Raw genomic sequence first — 22,307 nt, 5'->3', positions numbered from 1 at the left:
TCTGCGCAGCTCCAGCCCTGACCGCGAGCTGTGGTCATGGCAGTGCCACCCCCTGGTGGCCACGTCCGGCGGTGCCGCGCCTGGCATCTGTCCGCTGAGCAGAAAAGCGAGGTGTCCTCAGGAGGTGGGCGCCCTCTGCTGGCTGAACTGGGGTAGTGCCCGTTCTGTCCGGGCTTCTCATGCCTGCGGCCTCAGGTCTGCTGCAGTCCCTGGCTGTCTCCCTCGCGTCCCCCCGCAGGCACCCGCGCTCGCACTCACAAGTTTGGCAGGTGGGGTCAGGGAGGGACATGGTAAGGGGAATGTGGGCGGGAAGAAGCCCAACCACACTTTCCTCTGCCTTCCTCTAGCTAAGGCTCAGGCCGCCCTCGTTTCTCCCTCCATTGCCCTGCTTATTCCACCGAGCGAAGGAGGGAGGGAAGGGGCTGTGGGGGACGCATGGACAGAATGTGACAGACCCCTCTGGTGTGAGTGTCTGAGGATGGAGGGTCTCAGCTGGGCCCCACTGCCCTTCTCACCACCGCAGTCCCCTCTGCTCATGGTCCACAAGTACTCAATGAGGCAGGGAGAGACAGAGAGGAGGGAGGGGTCGCTAAGGCCACAGCTGTAAAGTGAGGAAGTGGCCAAGGCCACAAGGCAGAGGGGCAGGAACCAGGCAGAGCCTCTGGCAGTCGGTGGGAAGAACATGGATTTAATGGAATGAAGGGTAAGAGGGACGGGGCTGTCACTCCACCCACTGGCCCTCACCCGGCTTCCCAAGGCCTGTTGCGAAAGGGGTGCCCTCGATACCAGCATCTCACACCTGTACAGCCACCCCTGGAGCAGAGACGTTCCAGTGGCAGGCGCCCAACCCAAGGTGGATTCCAAACCCTCCTTCTCATCTGCCCCGGGAGGAGGCAGAGAAGCACAGCGGGGCTGCTTCTGCCCTCCCCTTCTGCAGCTGTCCCCACAGCCAGGCCCACGGGCATGATCCGAGGCCTTGCGGACCTAGCAGTGGGACTCCACTTCTGTGAGTATGAGCAGTGATGTCCTGGGTGTGGCGGGGGCAGAGGGTTCTGCTCGGTTCCATCCAGGCAGGTCCTCAGCTGGGCACAGGAGCTGGCGAATTCTCTGCAAGGAATGTGGAGGTGGCGGTGGTGAGCTGGAGTCAGGGGCATATGTCCCAGCTTCCCTCACTACCAGCGTCTGCCTGCCGCCCCCACAGGCAAACGCGCCCTCCAGGTGCCGGCCCTGTCATCACCGCCTGTGACTTGGAGGCTTCCAGTCTTTTTCTGAGACTCGGAAGCACTCACTCAGTGCCTCCCCAGCACCTTCACCAGGCTCCTTTGCTGGCAGGCATCTGTGTATCATCATGGGGGCCCTACCTCACCCTCTAGGGCTCCTACCCGCCCTACTGACTCTCTACCTCTCTGAAGGAGCCCTTGAGGGTGCTGAGCTTGTAGAAGCCCCAGGCAGGAATGCAGACCATGGAGGACAGAGCCAGGAGCCAGCCCAGGGCGTCACCCCACCACGGGTATGTGTACTTCTTGTTGTAGGTCAGTGGCGTGTACTTGATCAGGGAGAAGAGGAAGGTGGCCTGAGGATGAGAGGAGAAGAGAAAGGGGCTGGGAGAGCAGGGGCCTTGTGCCCTCGGCCCCCCTGGGAGAGCTGGCAGAGACCAGTCGCCTTGCAAGACTGGATTTGCCTCCAGGCTCAACTGGGTCAATCAACCCCCAATCCCCATCCACATTCTACTCAAAGTCCACACCCCCAGTAGTATTTCCAGGGCACCTACCTTGTTCCTGCAGGGTCCCCGCACCCCCGGGCACCCATACACATGGCCGGCCCTCAGCTAGGACATGGTCACATGGCTGCTGGTGTTTTCGGCTGCTTAAGTCTCCTGCACCGTCAGGAGGGGCTGCCAGGGCCTCAAGGGCAAGGGTCATGCCTCCTTCCCCCTGGGCCTCATTTATGCCCTGCCTATAGTGGGCGTGTGGGGGGACTGCTGACACACAAGATAGAGCCCAAGGAAGCAGCACTTAGTGGTTTATGGTTCAGGATCTGAAGCCAAGCTGCCAAAGTAGCTCACGGCCACTTTCTCACTTGGGCAAATGGCTTCACTTCTCTGGCTTCAGCTTCACCTATAAAATGAATCTAACGGTAATTCTTGCTTCATGGGGTTCTTGTGCAGATAACGTGGGCTAAAATGTGTACCACGCTCTATGCCTAATGTGAAGTAAGTGCCCTGTGACGGTGCTATTATAATTGCTGTGGTTAATAGTATTATTATGAGCAACCCAGGACACTTGGGTTTTGCTCCTGCCCTGTGACATTCGACTCACTCTGTGGTGTGGGTTCAAGCCATCTGACAGCTCTGAACCTCAGTCTGTCCTTCTGTGAAATGGAAAAGAAGAATCTATCTCGCTAATCGTTTTCTAGAATCCAAGAGGAGGACGAGTGAAAATCTAAAGTGATTCTCAATCCTCATGGACACATCCTTTCCAGGGCTAACAGCCTATCTACCCTCCTACGGCCACCGTCCTTCTTTGCCTTCCTGTAGTTTTGCCCCCTGAGGGTTATCTTACTGTGCATACGGCTGGTGTGAGGAAAAGCCAACAATATTTGATAAGAGGCCATGGCCTGTACCCAATCATATCTTCAATGTTGTCGTAGAAGCGCCCGGCTCCTACCGTGCAGAAGAGAAGGAAGGAAGGGGGAGAAAGGACATTCTTTAGCATCGAAGGCAGAGGCAGGATGGGCAAAGGCCAATGAACAGAAGCTACCATGGTTGTCTTTCCAAATCGCTGCTGGGAGACTCTCTTCCCTGAAATTCATAGGCATGCACGGCAGTGGGCAGAACTCAGCTTAGGCAAAGATAATAACTTTCTGATTACCAAGGCTGTTAAGGGCTGAAAAGGTTTGGATAGGACAGGATTTGGACCCACTTGGGGTGGTCTGGGTACAGTCATAACCAGGAGAGTGACAATGGTAGCAATAGCAACCAGAAGATTTTTGAGGCTGAGTAGGGGAGGTGCCCCAGGAAAAGGTGGGTGTGAGCAGATGACTGTCTTTTGCTCTCAGGCCCTGAGGTGACGATGAGTACTGGGGTTGGAACCTGGGGGAAGAGTCACTCACCATAGACCCAAGCCACGCAGAGGGACTCAAAGATGGCCACAAACAGGAGACACATGCCACTGGCTGCGTAGTAGTCAAAGAGCTGAAACACGTACATACCGCCCTGCCCAGGAAGAGATTAAAAAAAGAAAAAAATGAAATGTATCCAGAGGAAACAGATTGGCCCATGGCCTCTGGCCTCACACCCTCAGACACAGAGCAGACCTGGTGAGGATCATGGGAGACAGATATTAAAACAACATAGTCTGTAAGCTCTAAGGCACTAGGCAGATATGAGACAGTAATTATTTTTTATTATGATTTTTGGAAGGAAGGTAAAACAGACAGCTGTTGTTAGCTCATCCCTGAGAACATTTAGGGATTGACCCGGAAGTCTAAGAAAAAGCGTGTACTTTTTTGGCAAACGCTCGACAGGGGCTGTCCTCGATACTGTCAAGCTGGCAAGCTCCATCTCCTTCCGTCTCCCTTGAGACAAAACAGAAAATATCACCCCTCCCCAGGGCTCCCTTTATTCCTTTGAAGTTTGTCCCTGGAACTTGGTTCAGTTGCCTGGGAAATCACAGGAGCTTGCTGGAGAGGCAGTCCTAATCCAGGACTTTCTGACCATCTTTTCACACCTCTTAGCTTACCTGGATCCAAATGACCCCTTGGCCACCCCCAAAGGTAGGTGGCCAGTGTCCAAAGGTCAGAGGAAGGCGCCGCCTGCTTTGTGCTTCCTGTGGCTGGGAAAGGAGGGCGTCCCAGGGCCCTGAAACCCGGAAGGCCTGCCCCGCGACCTGAACCCACACAGCCTGCTCCGCCTGACAGGTGGCAGCGTCCAGCTTGGCTTCTCCTCCTCACCCGGTCCGCACCTCCAAGCCTCCCAGACCCTCACCTCTGTGAGCATGACCAGCCCAACAAAGAAGGAGACGACAGACACGCCGAGAATGAGAAGCTCCCTCCGGTTCTTCTTGCGGAATACACGGGGGTACATGTCCACCAGCGCCGTCACCAGGCTTTCTACGCACACAAACTGGATGAGAGGGCAAAAGAATTGGAGGGAAAGAGAGCTCCCAAAACACGCTGCACCAACTAGCTCTGGCTTCTGGCTCCCAGCATCAGCCCTGCAGCATCCCTGTCTCACGTCCCCGAAGCTGTCCTGTACACTTAAGTCTGGACCTCCCCTTCAGAGCTCGTGTTGGTCCCTAGAAGGGCATCCACTTCTGACATTCGCCCAGCCCCCGGCTCTTTTAAGGCCCCTCGGGACATCAGGCTCAGCCTCGTTTCCCCTGCTCCCCCTTCTCCAGCCCCCACACACCCACCCATCTCTCAGGCTCTGCTCGGCCAGTTCTTGGTACCTGGCTGTCCAGTCCCAGGAGGACGACCATGAAGAAGAAGCAGCAAGCCCAGAGAGGAGAGAAGGGCAGCATCGCCACAGCCCGGGGGTAGGCGATGAAAGCCAGGCCAGGGCCTACAGCAAGAAGCAGAGGAACACAGCGCAGTGCCTGGGCTGGCTCCAGGCCGTGTTTGATCCCAAGGCTTCCCAGCGGGGGCCATGGAATCACAGGAGCCAGAGGAAACTTGACCCCAAAGTTACCATCATCACCCCCAAACTCACCCAGGAGAAGCCACCTAAACCTCTACCTGGGTCCCAAATTTCCAAGGCACCACCCGCTGTATTCTCACTGGCAGGGATGGAACCTAGACACTGTGGGTGTGAAGGGCTTTGGAAAATGGAAAGGAGGCATATCACCTGCGTTTCTGCAAGCTCCACCCTGAATCCTCAGGCTCACTCTCAGGATCTCTTGCCCCAAACCAGAGGTTTCAAACTTAAGAGCCAAGGGGTTGGGCAGGCCAGGTACATTCGTGCAGCTGACCCAGTGTCACACACTGGTGAGAGGGAGATAATTCTAGCACCTGCCTCAAAGCTTTCCACTGCATGGTGCGGGCAAAATGCTTCACACAGTGCCTGGCATTTAGTAAATGTTTAATAAAAGTGAAACGCTATGATTTTTAATAAGACTCAGTGGGATCCCAGTGCTTGGTACTCTGTGTAACAGGATGTGCTGTGGGAACGTTATAATAAAACACTGCCTTGCTAGTGAGTGCACGACGGTGGCCCTCAAGAATAGGGGAAGGGCAAGGGACATTTACAGCTTACCCAGGGAGGGGACCAATCCTTGATTTTGTTTAAAAGCAACAATAGCACTGCATGGTGAAAAGGAGGAAACTATGTGCCACCATAAACTTATCTTCGAGATACAGTTTAAGATGAGCAAAACAAGGGGCAGCTGGGTGGCTCAGTCAGTTATGCATCCAATTCCTGATTTCAGCTCAGGTCATGATCTCATGGTTCATGAGTTCGAGCCTTGTGCTCCCTGCTGACAGTGAGGAGCCTGCTTGGGATTCTCTCCCTCTCTCTCTCTGCCCCTCCTCCGTTGCACTGTCTCTGTCTCTCTCCAAATAAATAAATAAACTTAAAAAAAAGTAAAGTGAGTAAAACAAAAAGCCCAGCTGTATACCAGCTGTATATAGTATATTATCAATTAGCTTTTTGAAGGGAGTAAGAAATAGCAGTAGTAATATGTGCTAGGCATGTATGAATGTTTATGTGTGTGTGTGTGTGTGTGTGTGTGTGTGTGCACGCGTGCACTTTTTACTCATATATGCCTAAACTGTTTCTGGAAGGAGAAACATGAACCTCATCACCTTGGTTGCCTCCAGGGCAAGGACGTGGAGGCCAGCTGTGGGAAATGCTCACTGTCTATGCCTCTACCCTTTGAAGCTGGGGTGAGGGTGCTCCCCAGGTCTTCCTAGGACACGTCCACCGAAAGATGACTATGGCTCACCCCCAGTGTAGGCGACAATAGAAACGTGTACAGATCCCGGTTGGCGAAGGTTCAAGCAAAACTCACAGAAGCCACCCTTGGCACCCTTCCCCACAACACTCACCAGACTCGGCCACCTCAGAGATGGGCACCCCTTGCTCCTGAGACATGAAGCCCAGGACAGAGAAGATGGCAAATCCGGCCACAAAGCTGGTGCCGCTGTTGAGGAAGCAGAGGGCGATGCAGTCCCTGTGGGGCAGGTGGGAAGGCGGAGACAGGCAGGGTCAGAGAGGGGTTGCCAACAGGAACTGGGAGCACTGCCCCTCAGACAGGCAGACACTCACCCCAGCCCTTCACGCAGGCCAGAGAGGGGCTGCCCGCCAGGATTAGGTTCTGCCCTCCCCCTGCCCACTCCATTAGCTGAGACTTGGAGTCAGTCAAGGTAGTCATGAAAGAATAAGGCTCTAAGGAAGTAAAATGCTAGTCTAAAAACTACAAACTGCCACACGGCCTTCCCTCCCTGCCATATTGCCACCACACCACTTGGGACGCTACCACTCAGACACAATTCAGTTTGGCGTACTAATATGGAGGGTATGGACATAGACAATCCCAAGCAACAAATAACTCCCATCCCTCAAATTTGATTTCGCAATTCATGACATGATTTTTTTTTTTTTTAGCTAAGATTGAAATTAGCATGAATGCTCTGATATGAACCAAGTTGGGAACCAGAGGGAGGGGGACATGGGAAGGGGAGCAGTGAGGTAAAAATAGGTAAGGATTCAGTGTTTGTTGGGGCAAATATACAAAGCAGGCCAGGCCAAGGTTCCACTGTGTATGATGAATTACTCCTCAGGCTTCAGCCCACCAACGTCTCCATTAGTCGGAGGGTTGGGCCCTCACTGTGGTTTCCCAGCCAACTGCAACTATCCCAGCCTTTGGAAGCAATCCCCCTGCCCGTGCTGCGGTTGGCTCCTTTCAGCAACTTGCGGCCCTGGGGCATTGGAAAATGGGGTGAAGACGAGTAGGGGGAAGGTGAATCCATGAGCTGGTGCACCCTCCAAATCACCCTTGATCTAGCATGTTGGAGGGGGGCAGTTGAGAGAGGCAGATTGGTGGCCTGGGCCCCACTGCCCCCAGTCACCTGTAGCAGTTGTTGTGGTACTTGTTGTAGCTGCCCAGGGCTGTCAGGCACCCTAGACAGATGGCGAAGGAGAAGAAAATCTGGGTGCCTGCGTCCATCCATACCTACACGGGGAAAAGGCAAGAAAGTTGCACACCAGGAGAGCCAGGCCATCTGGGCTCCATGGGGGCACACAGGCCCATGGCTGAGCCAGGCACTGGCTAGCAATGGTGAGAACCCTGCTCTCAGCCTGTGACCCTGCTGTCCCAATGGGCTCTACTTCCTGGGCCCCTAGATGGAGTTTCTTGGGCACTACCAGGATGGCATGGGCATTGGGCATTGGAAAAGACTAATGGACTTGATGGAGGAGGCTGGGAGGGAGCCCTAGGACTAGGCTAGACCCAGCACCAACTTTTGTATAACAGAAATACAGCCCTGGGTTCTGCCTGCACTTCCCCCCTATCCTTGCCCCTCCTGGCAGTGTGACCAGTTCAGAAGGAATCCAGGGACAGATATAGGCCCTTAATATCAATGCCAACATGAGATATGGCTTTGCCCCTGTGTGCCTCAAAATCTGCTATCTGAAAAACAGAAAGTAGTCCGTAGCTGACAAAGTTGAGGATGAATAGAAATGCATCTGTAAGGGCTTTGTACTCCTCGGGGGGTGGGGGGTGGGGGGTGGGGGGAAGGAGCTCTGTGGCTAAACATAGGGCATGGTTGTTACTGTTGTCTCAGCTGGCTGACCCAGCCCCGGCATGTTATGATTTAGATTCAACAGCTACAATAACATCCCAAAGAGAAAGAACATCAAGGCAAACAGAACTAGGCAACTCTGCAGATCTGCAGGAGGTGGGGTCCTGGGGCCACAGACCCTCCCCAGGCACCTCCCGTCTTCAGAGGATGTGAGCACCACAAAGGAGCACTAAGTTACGGGCACAGAAATCACCAGGCAGGTGTCCTACCATCTCTGTGTTTGCCATTTCCGGTCTCTGCCCAGCCCTGCCCTAGCAGCTCCCAAGTAGGCCCCTGCTCTCCTTACCTCCATGTCAAGCTCCCAATGCCCACATCCACCAGAACCTCAGCTTCTGTCTGTCCAAAGCTCCTCAGTCCCTCACCTACCTCTCCCTGCCTCACTAACCATCTCCGCGGCCCCCAACCTCCCTTGCTTTCTGGTCACACTCGCTCCCACCCAAGTGCCCATTTTCCTCAGCATCATGGTGGGTCTCAGGGACCCCTTGGCAAGCCCCAGTTGAGATACTGGATCTCTAGGACTGAAGGAGAACTCAGAAATCTGTATTATTTTCAGAGCTTCCTGAATGATCCTAATGTCAGCCAGATGTGGGAATCACTGCCCCTGAGAACTGGCATCAGGGACCCATCCAGGGCACTCAGTCCTCTGGTTATAGTCCCATTTCTGTGGGAAGCAGGACAGCACAGGGAAAGCTGGTGAAGAAAAAGGGAGACCATCTCCAGTCTCCTGCCCCTTCTGCTCTCTGTGAACCCTGTCCCCAAGGTATTCCGCGAGGTGGGAGTTGCCACCAGGGAAAAGGCGTCAGCAGCAAGCAGCACAGTCGAAGATCCAGAAGGGTCCCTGGCTAACAAGGAAATAGCACACAAAGATGGAAACACCAGGAAAACTTTTTTAAACCTGACGGCAAATTATAATGGGAAAAGGAGGGGCAAGTTTCGGGATTTATTTCAGAAGCTAGAGAAGGAAAAGTTAGGAATGAAACTGAGGATGAGAAGGAGGGGCTCACAAAATTCGGTGTGATGCCACGGACATTTGAGGGGGTGCCTTGGGTCCTCCATTTGCTCCTTTGAGATGTCTCAAAGCTTTTTCTTCTAAAAGTGCCCCACAGAGCCTGTGAGAATGGTCACCGCAGGAAAACTCAGTGACCGGAGGTCGCTCTGTTCTATTTCGTTCCTGTTCACTCAGCAGGTCATTCGCAGCGCCTTGCAGCAAGAGGCTCTGAGCCTGTGGGGAGAGGCCTGACCCAGGCACAGACATGGAGGGCTGGGAGACGCCCTGATCTACCCGGGGGCTCACAGCCACGGACCCCCGCGATCTCTCCCCATCAGGTCATCCAGGATATGGCCCAAGAGCCTGCCCAGTGTCAGATCTTCCAAGTTTGTTCCCTGTGCCTGGCAGTGCACAGCGTGCAGACTGACCCACAAGTTACCAGGGAAACCCTCCAGTGCCCTCAGAGACATTCTGCGGCTGCCCACACACAGGCACGGGCTGCAGATCCCATGGTGATGAGGTTTCGCGAACTTGGGTTCGGGAAGAAAAAAATAAGAAAAATTGTGCCTTGGCAGTTCACCCTGCCCTGAGGGGGACAGACTAAGACTGGGGTGGGAACAGAGGTTAATGAGAACACAGAAAAAAATGCAGCAGGAGGGCTGAGAGTTCGGAGGGCAAGGGGCAGACCCGGTGCCTCTGACAAAAGCCCCCTCCTGGGGAGCTTGGCAAGCCCCCTGCTCTTGGCCCAGCTGCAGCCTGACAGGCCTGCTGGGATGGGGAGAGCAGTGGGGTCAGAGGAAGGGCCACAGGGACAAGTAGAGCAAGCTGTCCTGTTCCCCGCCACAGGCGACCCACTCCCTGACCACGCCAGCAGCCCTGGCTTCTAAAGCAAAGCCCCAGTGTGTCTTTGGTTGAAATAGAGGTCCGATCGAGAATAAGACAAGTGTGAAAAACACCTGGTGGAATGTGGGCAAAAAAGAGGTCTTTGGGGGAGCAGAGAAAGACAGAGACCTCTAGAAGATCCAGGAGAGACGTTTCCAACTTTGAGTTCAATCCCAAGGACTATTATATTCAGTATTTTTAGGAAGGCAATAGCGTGCAATGGAAAAAGCCTGGGCTTTGGAGTCAAATTGAACTGGGTTCAATTCTTAACTCTATTCATTACTAGCTATGTGATCTTGGGCAAGTCACTTAACCTCCCTGAACCTTGCTTTTCTCATCAGGGCAATGGGTAAAACAACAAATAAAATAATATATATGAAATACCTAACACATAAATATTGATTCCCTATCCCACCTTCTGGAATAATAAAAGCATCCCTTAAAACTCTCAAATTCATATTCTTTGGATGATTTATATCATGGTCATCAACACAGCAGACTTCTAGAGTACCTGGAATGAAACCCAGGCTCCCCCATGTGCTAGTTTTGTGGGTTAGGGCAAATTTGTTAAGTTTTCTAAGCTTCCATTTCTTCTTCGGCAAAATGAAGCTAACGGCAAACTCGCAGGGTTGTGTGGGGACCACCCTGTGTCATGTAACCAGTTACGTGCCTGGCAAACAGTAAGCACATAATAAATGTGTTAGCTGTTGCTGCTGTTTGTTGTTGTTGTTGTTGTTGTTGTTGTTGTTTTAAAAAGGCAACTCGCCTTTCAGTAATGATGAGGTCCCATAGATTTCAATGTACGATGTCAAAATAAAAAGACTCTAATCAATGGACCCAACCTCTTCCCTTAACAGACCCTTCATTAGAATAGCTTAACATAGGGCTTTAAAAGGCTCCACAAGGGCTCTTTGGACACTGTACCCTCAGCCTGCTGCCCCATCCATCTATGGAAGTGCAGCAGGACAGAGGGCCAGACGAGGGAAAGAAACAAGCACCCAGTAGGGTCCTGAGTTTCCAGGATCTACTCCACAACGTGAAAGAGACAAGCCCCAGGAAACACGAGGAGAGTCCGTGACCTGCCTGACACACAGCAAGCCTGGCAGAAAGAGAGGAGAAAGCCAGATCAACCCAGCATTGTCTCTGCCTGCCTCCCCACTCCCAGACCAACTGCTTGGCAGAGAGAGATGTCTTTGGTCTTTGTGTTGGCTAGCAGGAATTTTGCACCGTTCTCAAGTGCCAGGCAAATGCCAGTTGGAATTATCGCACTTCCTGGGGAGTGCCAACTACATTCAATTAGGGCTCTGGCAGGAGCATCACACCTGCAGGCCGCTGCTCTGTTCACTGACAACAAAGGCTTCCTGCAGCATGAGACCAGGACCTGGCTGCCAGTGAGGCTGCTGGGAAGCCCAGACCAAGCCTGGCTCTTCAAACATCTCCCTCCTCATGGCTTCAGAGGACCAGGAAGACACATGCTATCTGCACAGCCTACAGCTGGCTGGGGTTGGAAGGGTAATATCCCAGAGGGCAGATTAAAAGAGGTTTTATTCCCTGCGGTAACCCAGACCCGGAGTCGTGGCTTTATTAATGCTCAGAGTTGAAGGCTATCTGGTCCACCTTCTTCATGTTTGCTAGAAGCTACTCTACAACAAACGCTACACCTAGAACAGACCTGCTGCATGATGAATGTTCAAGAAATTTTTGCTGAATGAATGAGCTATGAGAAAAACCAAGATGTGCAGACGGGACTTTGCTTTCAAGAGATCCTAAAGTAGGGGCGCCTGGGTGGCTCAGTCGGTTAAGCGTATGACTTCCGCTCAGGTCATGATCTCGCGGTTTGTGGGTTCTAGCCCCACTCTGTGCTGACAGCTTGGAGCCTGGAGCCCACTTTGGATTCTGTGTCCCCCTCTCTCTCTGCCCCTCCCTTGCTTGCACTCTGTCTCTCTCAAAAATAAGTAAACATTAACAATTTTTTTTTTTTAAAGAGAGATCATAAAGTATATGGGATTTGTCGGCATTCGGGCCCAGCTTCCAGTTGCAGACACGAGGATGGAAAATTCATTAAACTCTCTAAGCCTTCATTTCCTATCTATGAAATGAGGATACTTCATTGATCTGTTGTGAGGATAAGCTGTAATAATGGATGTAAGCCTCTTAACAATGACAGGGATATAGTTAGCACTCAATAGTTGTTGGCTATAAATAGCTGATCAGGACAAATGAGGCACTGATCACAGAAGCCATAAATCCATTCCAGAAATCCCAGACCCCTCTCTCCTAGTTAGTTCTGTGTCAGCCTACCTGCCTGTCTCCCCGCCTGAACACAGCCCTTCCTTCCCACCCTGACCTCCCAACAAAGGCAGACTGTGAGGTTTCACGACTGGTTCACACCTCTGCTGCTCCAGAACGACAACGGAGCTCTCCTGCACAACAGACCCAAGCCAGAGTCTACCCTTGGCCTTCAAAGCTGTCCTTCAACTCTGCCCCCACGACCTCCTGTTCGCTGTGGACTCTCCACCACAACACTTTGGTCCCAGATAAGTCAAAGTACTTATGATTCACAAAATAAAAATACACTTTGTTTGGCCAGCCACTTACTTGCTGTGTGACCTTGGGCCTTGTTTGCTCATCTGTTCAATGAGGAGTTTGCACTAGATGATCTCTGGGGTCGTTTTAGCGCCAACACCTACAGTTTTATGGTTTGTTCCAAAGCCTGACTACAGCCTTTGTGCCTCACGTGAAGCTGACGCCACAGCAATCTGCACCTCCACTATGTTTAAGAAATGGGGGAGGGTGGGATAAGCCCATATCCCCCCAGGTCACTGAGCAATACCTAGGACGCAAGGCTATGGATTCCTTGGGGGAGGTTTTGAATGCAAGTGCTCTGGCTACTTCTGGGAGCCACAGCAGGCCTGGTAGAACTTGGGATGGGAGAACTTAACTCGGCTGGGGTGGCTGGAAGGCCTAAGAAAAATTCAGCTGCTGGATCACCCAAAATTCTGTATCATGGGGACCCATCGCTTCTGCATGCTTCTGAGCGCCCAGCCCCAGAGGAAAGCGTGGAACTGTGTGCCGTTCCCTTTGCTCTTATTCCCCCTGGGCAGTTTCAGGGAATGTGCTGGTACCGCATTATTTATGATGTTTGCAAAGCCATCCAACGGTTAGTCTTTTCTGTGCTGGGAGCCTCCCGCCCTATGTCTCCTTAGGGCCCCTTTCCAAACTCAGAGAACTCCTCCAGGACCCAAGGGGAGGATCTCTAAATTGTACATGCTCCCCAGGGAGGGCGACCTCTGTGCCAGGGAGGCAGAGGCAGGGCATGTAGCTGGGCAACACATTTTAGGGGCTCTGGGGTGGAGCTTACCCACGCTCCCCTCCGGCCCTCGACACCTCCTGGCTTTGCCAGCTTTCAAAATGGCTGCCAAACATGAGAAGATAAGAAACCCGTCAGAGGCAGTGGCTTCTTATTTCAGGCCCTGCTTTACAAACCCCTCCAGTCAGCAAGCAGCACCACCCCCCTCCCTGCGCCAAGCCACGAGGAAGCTGGCTGAAGCAGACAGAGTGTGGGCACAAAGGAAGGGCCAAAGGGGAGGGAAGAGGCAGGGGCCTCTTGACAACTGACAGGAAACTCAATACCAGCCCAGCTGGCTGGGAGGGGCCCGGGACACCTCAGAATGGGCCACGTGGCCACAGGGAGGGAACCAGAGGAGCTGGTGGAGGGTGAAGAAATAGAGAGGAAGCTCAGTGTGAAAGATCACCAAGAGAAAAAAAGTGCAAAAAGGGGACGGGGTAGACGGTGGGGAAAGGGCCGCCACCTGTGAGTAAAAGGCCCCGAGGGACACGTCTCAGGCAGCCCTGAGAGGTGTGAGCCAAGCAGGGACCACAAACAGCTGTTGACACATGTCTGGAGCCCCCCTACGCCACCATGGATGCCTTGGGGTTTGGGCCAGGAGCAGGGATTCCGGACCACAGTGCACGGAAACACCCTCCAGGGCCACGTGATGGCCCTTGTCTGTGGCTTCTTACCTGGGGATCCCACAGACGCGTGAGGTTTGGGTACAGGTAAAACTGAATTCCTTGGGCTGCCCCAGGCAGCGTCACCCCTCGAATTAACAGGACCACCAGCATGAGGTAAGGGAATGTGGCTGTGAAGTACACCACCTGGCCAGAGGGCAGATGAAACACAAGGAACCTGTGAGTTTGGAAGGAAGGGCCTGGCGATCCAGCAGCAGAGTCAGGAGGCCGGAGCTCCCCCACACCCACAGAAGAGGTCAAGAGAGTTTCTCTCCTCCCCCACCCAACCCCTGCAGCTGTTCAGCTCCATCTGCCCTCTGCCTTAAGCCGCAACCTCCCTTATCCCTTTCTCCCTCCCACTTAAAGCACCCACCCTCCTCCTGACACATACCCAGTAAATACTTGTCGAGTGACTGAATGAACTCAGGCATTCTCCCACCAAGTGTGCTTAGAATTACGGCAAGGGTTGTCAGGTATGAAAACTCTGTAACACATGATCCCTATCCTCACAGAGCTTACGAGCTTAGCACACCCGGGCAGCCAGATTACGAAGGAAGCCTTGTTGGAGGCCTCCAGGGCAAGAGTCCAGAAGAACTCAGAAAGCCCTCTCATACCTTGTACACCCAAGGCAAAGAGTGCCCCCCACCCCAGGTTCTCAGGGTGGTTGAGAATCATTTTGAGATTAACAGTCTCGGGCAGATTCTTTCTCCCAAGAACTGTTGGATGAAACAAGAGCCACGAACTGTGTCCAGTTTGCAATGTCCCCTCGCACGTGGTGTATTGCAAGATCACATTCCACAGATCTGGAAGTGTCCTTCCTGCCTTCCTCTCCCCCTCCTTTCCACTCCATTTCCCCATGTACCAGAGTCCACAGGATTGAATCAAGGAGAGACACAGAATCAAGGAAGGGAGCCACACAAAATCTTGGCGAGATCATTCCCTCCCATCCCTGACCAGGTTACAGCTTAGGAGAACTCCTGGGTGACCAGGCCCCCAGGGAGGACAGGGAGTCCTGGGATGAGAGGGGCCAGGAGCTCTCCAGCACGGACCTTGCCCGTGGACTTGACCCCCTTCCAGATGCAGAAGTAGCAGATGACCCAGGCGAGCAGGAGGCATAAGGCCAGCTCCCAACGCAGGGCCCCCAGGTGTTGGATGCCATCAGAGATCTTCAGGACCCGCCTCCTGGGGAGAGAAGGTTGAGCCGGGCTCCACTTTTGCTGCCAGCCTCAGTTTTGTAGCCCGTGTGTCTCAGGCAGTGGAGCCATGCCTCCAGGCTCTTGTCCAAAGGCTTGTCAGCTCTTTTCACTCAGATCCATGAGGCTCTCCTTTGCCCAGAGGTGGGGGTAGATATAAAGGGAGGCAAATATAAACTGTTCCCAGGTAAGTTTGCTCTGGGAGGCTGAGTACCAATTTAACCTAGAGAGGGAGGTGCAAACACATATCTTCTCAACCAGGGTTTCAGGATGTTTTGATATTAGGAATCATGTCCTAGGTCATTATCAACATTAGGGAGGGGAGAGAGGGGGGCTAAGAGGCAATATGCATGCAGCAGAAGGGAGGAGGGGTTAGGAGTGTGCACACACATGCATGTGTGCTAACATGCACATGGGCGCATGGGAGAGGAGAGGCAGGCACAGCCTGAGGAGAGTTGCAAAATTCTCATCTCTGAAACCAATTCTGCATTAACCACAAATACAAGCACACCAGAAAAAAGGCCACTTAGGTGAACACTTAGGCCACCAAAGAAGGACGTGGAAATTCTTCTCTTGTGGTCCCCTGAGGGTCAGCCCTGCATGAGCCCATCCCTGTGCCCTTCTTTTGAACACAACCCACACTGGGATGGGGAGAGGGGCCTCACTTACTCCCAGAACTCGATGACAGGAGACGTGGCATTCTCAGAGGTCACATTCAGGGAGCCATTGGTCCTCTGGAACTCTACACAGGATTCTACCCGTGGGTCCCAGGGAAGGAAGCAAGAAAAAGATCATTGAATATTTGGCATGACTAGAGAGAGTCATGGGGAAGGTAAGGTCTTTGGAATGAACCAGGCTGAAGTTGTCCAAACAAAACATCCTCAAACACAAGACGAACTCAACAAGCTTACTTCACCTTCCCCCACAGGACTGTACGTGTGGGCTTCTAAATGTTTGGGTACATATTCTTACTAAAGCATGATCAGATGGCATCAGGAAAGATATTCCACATGACATCTTCTTCAAAGTATACAAATATTTCTAGGTCACTGTCTTGTGTAAAGTACAACCTTTGAGGGATCATAAAAGTGCTTTCTAGGGAAAAGATGGAGCAGAGTGGCCAAGAGCACAGACACAAGTTAGAAAGTTCTGGCTTGAATCCTGACCCTCTGGTTATTTGCCATGTGGCTCTCTAACTTCGCTTCCCTCAATTCTAGAATGCATGTAGTGATATCCAGTTGTGGGATTGACAGGGGACTAAATGAAAATACGAGTGCAAAGTGCCCAGTAAGTAGTGGTTCTTAACTATCTGCATCTGACATTGGAGTCTCACAACGGGGCTCACATTCTTTTATACATTGTGTTAGTATAATAATCCTAGAGATATTAAGACAGATAGTGTTTCCCCCATCATACACATGAAGAAAGTGAATCTTCTTAGAAATGGCCGGTTCCAGCTCATAAATGACGAAGCAAGGACTAGAATCCAGCTCAGCAAATTGTATGTTTTACCTTCAAAATCTTACCTAGAATCTGACCTTTTTCATTACCACTACCAGCACCCTAGTGCAGGTTTTCATCCTTCCCTGGCTCCTAGACTGGCCTTCAGTTTCTACTCCTGCCTCCTTAGCCAAATCTCCACACAGCAGCCATAATGATTTTGTTAAAATTTAAGTGGCTTTATGTCATGTCTCACTTTAAAGCTCTCCAATGAGCTTCTCATCCCATACAGAGAAAAAAGCTATAACCCCTATAATCGCCTCCAAGGCCCTTTTCAATCTACCTCCATCACTTCTGTCCTCCTTTCCCAGTGATCCCCCAGTCAAATGCTCCAGCTACACCGACCCCCTTGCTGTTCCCTGGATGCTATAGGCACAGGGCCACCTCAGGGCCTTTGCACTGGTTGGTCCTTCTACTTAGTGTTTGCCCCTGAAATCTGAGTGGCTGATTCCCCCACCTCCTTCAGAGCATTAGTCCTATGTCCTCTCAGTATGACCTTCCCTGATGACTCTATTTAAAATGACAACTCCCAACCCTAAAACTCCCAATCCCTCCTCCCTGTTTTACTTTTCTCCCTAGCACTTCTTTGAACATAATACATATTAATCATTTATTTTGTTTATAGTATGTGTCTTGCCACTAGAACAAAAATTCCATGAGGGCAGGGAGCTTTGTTTTTGTGCATTTTCGTAACCCCACTGCTTAGAACAGAGCCTGGCACATAGTAGGAGCTCTATTAAATATCTGTTGAATGAATGTAAATCAAACATTCTTTTCACTAAACCCTTTCTCTCTCCTTGAAGCTTCAGCACACTCAGAAAAGTATTGTTTCATCTTGACAGGACAAGATGTCCTGTAAATGAAAGATGCTAGGCTCTGAGTAAAACCAGACTCACTAGGAGAAATGTCAAAAATGCCAAGCAAAAGGCTCAGGAATTGAATTTTCCTCAGAATTGTCTCAGAGATCCTCCAGTCAACCCAAAGGTATATAGGCCTAAAAGTGCCCTGAAGCAAAAGCCCTAGGCCACCAAAAATTTGCAACATTTTTACAAAAGGAACTCCCCTGAAATCTGGATCAAATCACTGTCTGACAAGCTGGTTGTCAAGGATGATTTCAGCGTCATTAGAATATATGAATGAATGAATGAGGGTTGAAGGAAAGAAGGGAGGAGGGAAGAAAGAAAGAAAGAAAAAATATATGATAAAGAAAATATTAGAATAAAACAGGTTTTTAAAATTGGACTCATCCAGCCACCTGGGTGGCTCATTTGGTTAAGGGTCCAGCTCTTGATTTCAGCTCAGGTCATGATCTTGCCATTTGTGAGTTTGAGCCCCACATCAGGCTCTGCACTGACAATTTGGAGCCTGCTTAGGATTCTCTCCTTCTCTCTCTGCCCCTACCTCACTCTCTCTCTCTCTCTCTCTCTCTCTCTCTCTCAAAATAAGTAAATAAACTTTAAAAAATAAAATTGGAGTGATCTGACGAATATTTTTTCAAGTGCTTATGAGGTAGGCAGCACTGTGCTAGTCACAAAGGATACAGAGATAAAGATACCTTTTCTGTCCTCAAGATCTTGCTGACCTGTGGGAAAACCAGACCAACAGCCCAAAAGTAAGGCAAGTGCCACAGTAGAGTCAGGGCTCAGTGCAGGTAATACTACATGTATTTAAGAACAGGGGGTGCCTGCGTGGCTCAGTCGGTTGGGCAGCCAACTCTTGATTTCCACTCAGGTCATGATCTCATGGTTCATGAGTTCGAGCCTGGTGTCTGGGTCTGACTCACAGCATAGAGCCTGCTTGGATTCATTCAAGCCCCTCCTTGCTCTGCCCCTTTCTCGCTTGCTGTCTCTCTCTCTCAAAAATAAATTAACTTTAAAGACCAAGAAGAAAGGAAACCTATTGAATCTTGGGGCATCAGGGGAGGAAGCTCCAAGATTTGACTCTTCACTTGCAAAATGGTGGAATGAAGGTGGCAGAGATCAGCAAAAGAATGCCTAGGAAGGGATCAAAAGTTTGAGGACAAGAGGGGCCTTGCTAAACATTGCAAAATGTGCCTCCCTGGCAAGAAAGACTCAGACTCCAGTTCGGAACTGACTACCTTACCTGAATAACAACAAAAAATTAATCATGGCACATATAGGGCCTTGGTGACGTATCAGCACTGAGAGTTGTAGTGCTGAGGGTCCAAGCAGGACAGCTCTCCATCTGTGCTGTCCAATAGGGTATTTTCCAGCTACATGTGGATGTTCGCGTTTAAGTTCATTAAAATTAAATACAAGTTTTAAAATTTGGTTCCTCACACACACTAGGCACATTTCAAGTCCTCAATAACTGCACGTAGCTAGCACCCACCACGCTGGATAGTACAGAGAACACTGTCATTATCACTGATAAGTTCTCTTGGACGGCACTAGGGATTTTTAATTGTTGTTACTTTCAGTCAAATAGACTCAGCAGTTCTATGGCCATAGGTGGTTCTTGTTGTCTTACGAGAGAGTCGCATGCAATCTTATAAGCACGGGAGAAATTAATTGTTACTACAAATTGTAATGAAGACATACAAAACAGTTTATTCTCTGGTTAAGTCCAGATGAACTGTGAGTTAGAAAGACCTAGGATAGTATCAGAAAGAAGCCATGAAAAAGAAAACTAATGGACAAACAATACATATATACACCTAAGTAATCATACTTCAAATTGAAATAAGTAAATGGCTAAACTACATAGAAAGGAATCAATTCTATTTGCATAACACATGCTTTCATAATACATGAGTTGAATGCATTATTTTTTAAAAAATTTTTTTAACATTTATTTATTTTTTAGAGACAGAGACAGAGCATGAGCAGGGGAGGGGCAGAGAGAGAGGGAGACACAGAATCCGAAGCAGGCTCCAGGCTCCGAGGCATCAGCACAGAGCCTGACGCAGGGCTCGAACTCGTGAACCGCGAGATCATGACCTGAGCCGAAGTCGGACGCTTAACCAACTGAGCCACCCAGGTGCCCCCATTATTATTTTTTTAATTTGAGTATAGTTGACACACAATTTTTTTTTAAGTCTGTGACATTTTTCCTGTGATGCTGTTCTCACTCTGACTTTTGATCCAAGATTTCCATGACCTACTTGGCAGACTTCTAGTATGTGCCAAGTTAGGGTTGGGGATACTCAGGACATAAGGATAATCTCAGTCTTGGTTAATGTGCTGTTTAGAAATGGACTCTCTAGAGATGACCTTACCTGTGTTCCACTCATGGTGGCAACTTCCCCAGGGAAGGTCGATGGTGAAGCTGCTAAAGAGGTAGAAGAGGGCCCAGGCCAGGACAATGATGTAGTAGATGTTGAGGAGGATGACAATCATCTGGGAGGCATAGCCGATGCCTGGAGGGGAAAACTGCAGAATTGGGCTAAGGACAGTGGACAGATTTCTCATAAGCCACCCCTCCCAGTTTAGGAGGGGGTTTGTACTCCACTGTCAGGGCCCTAAAACATTGCTGGGTGCAGGCTCATTGACTCTCTCCTCAATCTCCCCAGCAGGTGAGGAGGGACTTTTCTCTCTGCCTTCCATTGCTGTGCCCTGGATTCCTGTGAATTTTCTTCTTGGCTGGTTCTGAAAATTCCCTGATTTTCAATAGTTAATGTTCCCTGGAGTTAGGCTGATATATTTCTGAAATATAAAAACACATGTTAAGAGCAGAAACAGGGGCATCTGGCTGAGCTCAGCTCATAGACCATGAGACTCTTGATCTCAGGGTCATGAGTTCAAGCCCCAAATTGAGTGTAGAGCCTACTTGGGAAAAAAAAAAGAGCAGGAATAGACAATTCACATAAGAAGAAATACAAATAGATCTTTCCTAATAATTGCAGGTATGCAAAAGGAAACAATGATGAGGTACCTTTCTGTATAGCCAGATGTAATGAAATTTGTTACAAATGATGTAACTCAGTGATTTCCAAATTTGTCCACATATTAGAAATACCTGAGAATATTTTTAAAATTTCAAAGTCTAGACCAGACTCCAGACCAATTAAATCATGATCTCTGGAGATGGGATACAGGTCTCAAGATGTTTTGAAGATCCCCAGGTGATTCCAACTTGAAGACAAGTTTGGGAACCACAAATACCTTGGAGTCATTAAAGATAAGGGGGAAAGATGCTTACTCATATCTAATGACATGGCAAGTCAATATAACATTTCCATAGAACAATTTAATAAGCTAGACCAAGGGACATCAACTTGATTGTCCATTTGATCCAGCAATCCTCATCCTGGAAATTTATCCCAAAGAAATAATTCCCCCAAAAGAGGCATAAAGCTATCTAAACAAATACACATGATAGCAGAATATAAAAATGTTATAAGTAATTGAAAATAAGTAAAAAGCCCCAAACAGAGAACTGTTCATTATGATATACCCACTCAACTGAAGTTTATGCAATCATTAAATTATTATTGTGTTGGGGCGTCTGGGTGGCTCAGTTGATTGAGTGTCTGATTCTTGGTTTCAGCACAAGTCATGATTCCAGGGTTGTGATATCAAGCCCTGCATCAGGCTTCATGCTGAGCGTGGAGCCTGCTTGTCATTCTCTCCCTCTCTCTCTCTCTCTCTCTCTCTCTCTCTCTCTGTCTCTCTCTCTCTCTCAACCTCTTCCTGTATCCCTCACTCATGTGCTTTCTCTCTCTAAAATAATAAAATAAAATAAAATAAAATAAAATAAAATAAAATAAAATAATTGTTGGGTAGAGGATGAAAAAATTGAAAAGTGGAAACATAAACCGTGTATGTTCCAGATTAACAGATATGTTAGCTCTATTCAGAGAGACAGAAAGAATGAAATAAACCCCCCAAACTGGAAACAACACAAATGTTCTTCAGTGGGTGATGGTTAACTGAACTGTGGTACATCCATACCATGGAATACTATTCAGCATTAAAAAAGAATAAACGAACTCTTTATACAAGAACTGGGATGGATCTCAAGGGCATCATGCTGAGTAAAAAAGCTAATCTCAAAAGACTATAGACTGCACAATTCTATTTATATAACATTCCCAAAATGACAAAATTATAGATATAGAGAACAAATTAGTGGTTGCCAGGGGCTAAGGATGGGGCAGGAAGGGGTAGGTGTAACTACATAGGAGTAGCATGACAGAGATCTTTGTGATAATGGAAGAGTATGTATATTGATTGTAGTGATGGTCACACAAATCTACGTATGTGATAAGATAACACAGAATTATACACACGCGCGCGCGCGCACACACACACACACACACACACACATAAATGAGTGCTTGGAAAATTGGGGAAATCTGAATAAGGTCTGTGGATAGTACCAATGTTAACTTCCAGGTCCTGATATTTTTTAATAGTTAAGTAACATCTTAACCTCTTGGGGAAAGTTGGGTGAAGGGTACATATGACCTCCCCATACTATTTTTGCAACTTTCTGTGACTATATATTATTTCAAAATAGACACTTAAAGAAAGTCCTATAGAAAGAGAAATATTGAAATAAAACACCCTCAAGTCTAAATAGCAATTGTGTCAAGACAGAAGAATTATTAATGATATTTTTTGCCATTTAAAATTCTCTTTATTTGTTTTGTAATTAATTAAATATGCTTTGAAAAATACAAAATCATTGTTATGCATGTGTAAACTATATAGCTAAGAAAGATTTGCACTCTACTTATTTAATCTAAAGCCTTTTTTCCCTTCTTCACCCCCATCTTCTCCATTCTCTCAGAGACCAGGGGATTAGCTCAGCCCTAAATCCACAAGTGGGGGGTTTAACATAAAGACACAAAGTCTTTAAGTCTGTGACATTTTGCCTGCCATTCTGATGAATTTTCACTCTGATCTTTGACCCAAGATTTCCATGACCTACTTGGCAGATTTCTAATATATCCCAAGTTAGTAGCACGGCTA

General features: G+C 49.4%; 1 protein-coding gene across 7 annotated transcripts in view; it reads right to left on the bottom strand.

Moving 5' to 3' along the window:
* Positions 1 to 655: 655 nt before the first annotated feature.
* SLC6A13 (solute carrier family 6 member 13) overlaps positions 656 to 22,307 on the bottom strand; it is a 33,869-nt gene continuing 12,217 nt past the window's right edge. For all 7 annotated transcript variants that reach the window (XM_042991540.1, XM_042991541.1, XM_042991543.1 and 4 more), the window contains 12 exons: positions 19,610 to 19,750; positions 15,541 to 15,625; positions 14,728 to 14,860; positions 13,691 to 13,825; positions 7,066 to 7,169; positions 6,043 to 6,167; positions 4,449 to 4,561; positions 3,986 to 4,123; positions 3,112 to 3,214; positions 2,562 to 2,662; positions 1,403 to 1,573; positions 656 to 1,107 (listed from right to left, as the gene is read on the bottom strand). In XM_042991540.1, the coding sequence (XP_042847474.1) occupies positions 985 to 1,107; positions 1,403 to 1,573; positions 2,562 to 2,662; positions 3,112 to 3,214; positions 3,986 to 4,123; positions 4,449 to 4,561; positions 6,043 to 6,167; positions 7,066 to 7,169; positions 13,691 to 13,825; positions 14,728 to 14,860; positions 15,541 to 15,625; positions 19,610 to 19,750 (1,472 nt within the window). In that variant the 3' untranslated portion in view covers positions 656 to 984. The remainder of the gene's footprint in view (positions 1,108 to 1,402; positions 1,574 to 2,561; positions 2,663 to 3,111; positions 3,215 to 3,985; positions 4,124 to 4,448; positions 4,562 to 6,042; positions 6,168 to 7,065; positions 7,170 to 13,690; positions 13,826 to 14,727; positions 14,861 to 15,540; positions 15,626 to 19,609; positions 19,751 to 22,307) is intronic.

The sequence above is a fragment of the Panthera tigris genome, chromosome B4 (assembly GCF_018350195.1).
Source record: "Panthera tigris isolate Pti1 chromosome B4, P.tigris_Pti1_mat1.1, whole genome shotgun sequence".
NCBI classification, from domain to species: Eukaryota; Metazoa; Chordata; class Mammalia; order Carnivora; family Felidae; genus Panthera; species Panthera tigris.
This window is presented reverse-complemented; position numbering and strand designations above follow the sequence as displayed.